Source organism: Populus euphratica, unplaced genomic scaffold (genome assembly GCF_000495115.2).
Source record: "Populus euphratica unplaced genomic scaffold, PopEup_1.0 scaffold287.1, whole genome shotgun sequence".
NCBI lineage: Eukaryota > Viridiplantae > Streptophyta > Magnoliopsida > Malpighiales > Salicaceae > Populus > Populus euphratica.
This window is the reverse complement of record NW_011500095.1, coordinates 79,908-86,698: the sequence shown is the minus strand read 5'-3', so window position 1 is coordinate 86,698 and position 6,791 is coordinate 79,908. Positions and strand designations below refer to the sequence as shown.

The 6,791-nt window shown below is 36.8% G+C and overlaps 1 protein-coding gene across 1 annotated transcript in view; it reads left to right on the top strand.

The window, feature by feature from the left end:
• Positions 1 to 255: 255 nt before the first annotated feature.
• Positions 256 to 6,791, top strand: part of LOC105109280 (condensin complex subunit 3-like) — a 12,801-nt gene continuing 6,265 nt past the window's right edge. The window contains exons 1-10 of the mRNA XM_011003928.1: positions 256 to 729; positions 1,076 to 1,279; positions 2,064 to 2,209; positions 2,431 to 2,699; positions 3,638 to 3,735; positions 4,712 to 4,859; positions 4,929 to 5,368; positions 5,567 to 6,078; positions 6,167 to 6,227; positions 6,339 to 6,724. Of these exons, the coding sequence (XP_011002230.1) occupies positions 310 to 729; positions 1,076 to 1,279; positions 2,064 to 2,209; positions 2,431 to 2,699; positions 3,638 to 3,735; positions 4,712 to 4,859; positions 4,929 to 5,368; positions 5,567 to 6,078; positions 6,167 to 6,227; positions 6,339 to 6,724 (2,684 nt within the window). The 5' untranslated portion in view covers positions 256 to 309. The remainder of the gene's footprint in view (positions 730 to 1,075; positions 1,280 to 2,063; positions 2,210 to 2,430; positions 2,700 to 3,637; positions 3,736 to 4,711; positions 4,860 to 4,928; positions 5,369 to 5,566; positions 6,079 to 6,166; positions 6,228 to 6,338; positions 6,725 to 6,791) is intronic.

The window sequence follows — 6,791 nt, the reverse complement described above, 5'->3', positions numbered from 1 at the left end:
ATATATATATATATATATATATATATATATATATATTTTCCAATCCCAAAAATTCCGATGTCTTGAAAATCTTGAACCATCTGATTAATGGGCCCACCAAGGGAAATTCACCATTCGTGGGCTACTCGTTCAGGGAATGTACTGGAGAATTTAGCCTGTTTCGGCCCAAAAACGTGGAGTCTCAATAATCGGCCCATCAAAACTCTTTTTGAAAAAGCTCCCGCTCGAATTCAAAAACATTCCCGAAATCAAAATTCAAAACCCTAAATCTCCGAAATTGAACATTTCTTCTCTCTGCTAAGAAAACAAATGACCAGAGAAATGGATGCCACTGAGAAACTGATTCAAAAAATCTCAAAAATTCTTGAAGAAACAAAAACGTCAAATGCTACACACATCAGAAAACTAAAAGATCTGTCTTTACTCTTGTTTTCGAAAAGATCCCCGAATCAGAGTCCCCAAATCCCTAATTCTTTTCAATTCGCTTCTGCCTTTTGCAAATCCCTAACTCCTCTTCTCCTCTTCCAACGGCGGTCTGCCTCTGCTGAGCGTGTTGTTAAGTTTGTCTCTGTCTTTGCCGCCTCCACTACCGCGCGTGATGGGAAAGAGAATGAGGGGGCGGGTGCTGCTGGTGATGGGTTCCTGGAGGAGTTCCTTAGGTTTTTGATGACTGCGAGTTTGGCTGCTAATAAGAGTGTTAGATTTCGAGCTTGTCAAATTATCTCTGAGGTATTTTTCTCAAACTTTTAAGGGTTTTTACTTGTTTTACTATTGATAAAATTGTGGATTTTAATAGGTATCAATGAATTTAAAACTTAATAATAATTTAAAAAATCGAATTATAATTCTAAAACCTGAAACACTGCTTGTTAGTAAATATTTTAATGAATTAAAATGTGAGTTTTGCAGTATAACTTTGAGTTTTGGTTTTGAACATGGCTCGTTTTTCGAGATATGCTCATGAATAAAATTCTAGTTTAGATTTTAGAACCTGGGACCCGGGGTTTTGATTCTTGTACGAAAACTGTTGCATTGCTTTCTTCTTTCTGTTTATGGTATTTTTGCTTTTTTGCAGATTATATTGAGACTGCCAGATGACGCGGAAGTAAGCAATGAGCTCTGGGATGAGGTTATAGAATCCATGAAGCTAAGAGTTGCAGACAAAGTTCCAGCTATTCGCACATTTGCAGTTAGAGCTCTTTCACGCTTTGCTAATGATACTGAGAATAGTGATATTCTGGATTTGTTTCTTGAAGTGCTCCCCTTGGAGCAGAATGCAGTGAGTGTCCCAATTGCTTCAAATGAATATGATTTGTTGGTGTAACTTCAGATGGAGATTTGGATGCATGTTTAGTGTTTTGTTAGAGAGTAGGGATCAAGAGAGCTGTTACATGCTTATGAATTGACGCGTTTAAAAGGGAGATACGAAGTCATGTGAGGATAGGAGGCATTCCAATGGTGATGGTTCATTTACAGATACTTTCTGAAAAATTTCTCACCTGTTTTTGTGTTGGAGAACAGAAGTGACCGCCTTCATTTAGTTTATGTGAATGGGAAGGATATCATGAGCATGGTCCTTTTTTGAACAGATGAACTTGAAAACACACACATATATAATATAGATTTGGATGTCCAATACAGTCGACATATAATTGCCAATATAAAGACTGTTACTCTTTTGAACCCATTTCATTACCATAACATGTCAGTTGTTCCATGTTGGTTCATGGTTATTTGATTCAGAAAAGAAATGCTTGAATATTATTCATCATATTAGAAATTTGATGAACTCATTAAATTTATATTTTATCCTTTTCCTATAGTTTTTTACAATTATGAACAACACTGTTATATTGAAGGGCTAGCATTCATATTATAAAGTGAATTAAATAATGTGGAAAAATCTATTGTATCTTTTATAATACTTGTCATACAGAACTTCATACACTGTGTTGGACATAAAAAGATGAACAACTCAATGGAGAAAAAAGCTGTGAGATTATTATAGTGATTTGGATATCAGAAGTTTGTCCATTGTATGCTTACCTGAGGCATATTTGCAGGAGGTTCGTAAGACAATTGTATTAGCTTTGCCACCTTCCAATGCAACCTCGCCAGCAATCATTGATTGCACCTTGGATATGAGTGAGTCAGTCCGCAAAGCTGCATTCTGTGTTCTAGCTAATAAATTTCCTCTTCAAAGTCTCAGGTAATTAATGTTGTCATTTCAGAACTGTTATGTAATTTTTCCTTTTGCTTTGATCTATTGGAGACTTTTTCTTTGCTCTCATATATAAAGATACATCTTCAAATTACCTTTTTTTGAATTGTATATATTCCATTGAATTATGTGCTTTAATGTCTGGTTGTAACTTAGTGATCATGCATTTAATATTTCTCATCAGGCTTCTCTTTTTAATGGTTTGATAGCATAAAGCTCAGGACAGTAATTCTACAGAGAGGACTTGCTGATCGTTCTGCAGCTGTTGCAAAAGAATGCTTAAAGTTGATGAGAGATGAATGGCTTTCTAAGTGCTGCAATGATGATCCCATTGAACTTCTTAAGTATCTTGATGTTGAAACCTATGAATTGGTTGGGGAATCTGTGATGGAGGCTCTATTAAAAGATGGATTAATAAAATTACATGGCGATCAGAGTATCCGGCAGTACATATTATCAAACTTTGGTGAAAATGGAGGTTGGTTGATCTTTTCAATCTCTTTGTAAGATTGTAGCCCTTTGTTTTATCACTCTTATTTTCCAGTTATTAGTGACTGTTGCTGCTTGTAGCATGAGTTTTGATAAAAAAAGCCAGTTAGCATGCATATTTGCTAGATGGAGCATGGTTGGAGAATGATATTTAATTCCCCTGCTCCCTACACTTATCAAGTATTTGGTAGCTTTCAAGGGAGAACACAATTTGATGTGTTTGCCTGTCAAATTTCTCCAAATTAGGTCTTTAAGGATGGAAAGAAGAAAATTTGCTTCTTTGTTGACATTACTAACGACCATGCATGTTCTGTTGTAGGCATATTTTTTAATGACTTGTTTAATTTCTTTTGGTTATGCTTGTAATCAAGCTATCAAACTAAAAACTTTTTGCAATTAAAGATGACTCTGAGACATGAGTTCAGTCTTCCACAAGCGCTTCAACATTCTCCACTTGATGAAAGCGAGATATAGAAATAGAATAAGTGCTTCCTTTTTTCTGTGACTTCGGGTTTTTATGATGGAAGCATAGCTTTTCCATCTTTATTTATCCTTCTCCAAGCAAATTGCACTGAATCTAATTTTTTAGTTGTTATCTCTTGTAGTACTCATCAAATGTTTGAAGAAACAACATATTCATTGTATCTCTGGCATTTGCAGACTTGTAAATTACAAAAACTTCTATGTAGAATCAATTACTAATGACCACTCAACATGCCTAATTCATCTTCTTGTGCGCCTCTGAATATTTGTTCTCTAACTTTTTGGTGCATCAAAACTAGTGTGCCATAAGAGGCCTTGATAGTTGAGTATTTAATATCTTCTGCAAGATAAATCTATTTACCCTGTTCGGGGTTGATCGCTTGATATTATATGTGGTTAACTTGCTATTTGTTGTATCCTTAAGGTTTCCTGTTTTGATGACAGAGGAACCTGAAAACTGCTCTGCAAGCATCCAGCTAATGGAACCAGAGTTTGCTCTTTATTGGAAAACTGTGTGCAGGCACTTGCAGACAGAAGCACAGGCAAAACTTTTTTCACTTATACTTTGTTTCGTTTTCTTTTGGCATAGGCTGCTGAATTGTTTATTGTTTTATTTGTTTATGAAGGGAGGAAGGGAGTAAGCATAGTGAAATATATTTGAGTTTTTTCTAAGGAAAGCATTTACCTACACATAGCAGTTATTTTATTTCCTCTCTCAATCTTATTGAGAAATGAGATTATCATGTCTTCAAAGTTAAATTTTCTGAGCATAATCAATAGGTAATTGACTTGTTGGTTTTCAACGAGCTATCAAGCTGAATTATTTTCTTCATGGAACTGTTGCGTGTATGAGTTTTTCTGACTATTTACTTGTAGAATGCACCAGATATCAAGCTGCCAGATCACCTGTTCTTATTCTGACTATTTACTTGTAGAATGCACCAGATATCAAGCTGCCACATCCAAATCTCTCTGGTTATATTTTGTGTAGATTTCTTGTCGAAGCAGTCATCTCAACTCCTATCATAATATAGTTGTGGGTGTCTGCTGATTCCTAAAGTCCCTTAGAATGGTTGGGAAGGGTTGGGGATGGATTTTGTTTGATCCTAGGTTTTAGTAACGCAAATGCCTCTTTCTTTGCTTTGTTTTTAAAGGACATGAAGTTGTAATGTGCATTCTGTTAAAGCTCATTCCCTATTTCCTTGATATACATGGCCGCACAGCTGTCCTTTTATCTATAACGAATAATCTTTTGATGCTCTTTCGACTTGAAAGTTAATTCGGATAAATTCTTCAAATGAATTGTTTGGAAGTAACCACTTGCCAAGAACAAAAAACTTATACTAATGCCAGTGTAGAAGAATTAGTCATTTTAACAGGATATGAATTTTTCAAGAACAATATAACTTTTGGTTTTTCAGGTTGATCCTTCACGTTATGTTCTTCTGGGAAAGTTATTATGATTGAATATGTTGATTTTAGATCCATGCACTCTGATCATAAAGTTTCTTTGAACAGGCAAAGGGCTCTGATGCTGCAACTACAATGGGCACTGAAGCTGCAGTTTATGCAGCTGAAGCTTCAGACAACAATGATCTTCTTGAGAGGATTCTTCCTGCAACAGTTTCAGATTATGTAGTTTTGGTCGGAGCTCATATAGATGCTGGTGGGTGACATTAGATGATTGGAATGTGTTATGCTACTATATATTCTAATTTGACCTTGATGTTTTCAGGACCAAATTATCGTTTTGCATCTCGGCAGCTACTATTGCTTGGTGCAATGCTTGATTTTTCTGACTCTACAAGCAGGAAGGTTGCTAGTGCATTTGTACAAGACCTATTGCACAGGCCCTTAGATCATGAAGTGGATGATGAAGGGAACAAGGTTATCATAGGAGATGGAATAAACCTTGGTGGCGACAAAGAATGGGCTGGCGCAGTGTCCAGTTTGGCAAAGAAAGTCCATGCTGCTGCTGGTGAATTTGAAAAAGTTTTTCTTGCAGTTGTAGAAGAACTTGCCACGCCCTGTAGGGAGAGAACAGCAGACTTCATGCAGTGGATGCACAGCCTTGCTGTTACTGGTCTTCTTTTGGAAAATGCAAAATCATTGTACTGGCTTCAAGGGAAGGCTATTGAGCCTATTGAATTACTGCAGTCATTACTGCTTCCTGGGGTAAGAAGAAAGCTGCACTTCATGGATTTTCCCTTTGCTTTAACCTAGTCATGCCTACGTATGGTTTTTGATTTGGCCTCTTTTTGTATAAAAATTCCATGCTTTATGTGTTCATTACTGCAGCAATTAATGTATCATTTCTCAACATGCTATTTTTTTCCAGACGATATTAACTACTGGTATGAATGATGACTTCAGGCAAAGCATGCTCACTTGGATGTGCAGAGGGTTGCTATCAGGTGTCTTGGCCTTTTTGGCTTATTAGAGAAAAAGCCAAGTGAAGAACTATTGAAGCAGTTGAGGCTTTCTTTTGCTAAGGGCCCTGCTCCAGTTAGCATAATGGCGTGCAAGGCTTTAATTGATCTTGTCATGTGGCACGGTCCTCAGGAAGTTGACAGGGCGATTGGACTAGAACATTCATCCAATTTTCAGGGTGACAAGATGGCAATTGATCTTGTGGACTTTTCTAAGGCTGATGAGAATTTGAATGTTGAATTGCTTGACCTCTTATATTCTGGCTTTGATAGAAATAATTGGGGAGATGTAGAAACTGAAGAAAATGAGACAGTGCAAGCTGCTCTTGGTGAAGGTTTTGCTAAGATTCTTCTCCTTAGTGAGAATTATCCAAGCATAACAGCTGCTTTACACCCTTTGCACTTAGCTAAGCTCATTAAATTGTATTTCAGTAATGAAACAAAAGACCTGCAGAGGTGGACTGTGCTGTACCTATTTTCTCATTCATCATTGTCCTCTATAAGAATGGCTATCTAACATTGTTTCTTGCTATCTTGTTTGCAGGTTGAAACAATGTTTATCCGTGTTCTTTGAGCATTACCCATCACTATCAGCAAATCATAAGGCAAGCCTCTGAGATTTGATATGTTCTATGATCACTTCAGGATAGTTATATTTATCTCTTGTTTTGTGTATGCCTGTTAGATTTATAACAATTTTGAGTACGTAAATGCAGAAGCATTTGTCAAAGGCGTTCATTCTAGTGATGCGTTCTATGTGGCCAGGCATCTATGGAAATGCTGGAGGTTCTGCAGTAGTGGTGTCTAATATGCGTAAGCGTGCAGTCCAAGCATCACGATTTATGTTGCAGATGATGCAGGCCCCCTTGTATGCTAAACCGACTGAAAATGTGGGTGAGAATTGTAGCACGCAACCACCTGAAAATGTAGATGGCGCTTTGCAACCTTCATTTGAATGTTCAGATGAGGGACTTGGTATTCGTATTGCTGCAGAGGTGACCTTTTACAACCAAAGCTTTAATTGTTATATAACGGTATTTCTGAAAAGGCTTAGGCGGTCAAATTTAGTTGTGCATTTTAGTCCTGATGCTGCTTTACGAAAGTATGTGCTCAAATTCATACATGTTTATTTTCTTAGCACTATTGTTAAGTCATATATGACAAGGATT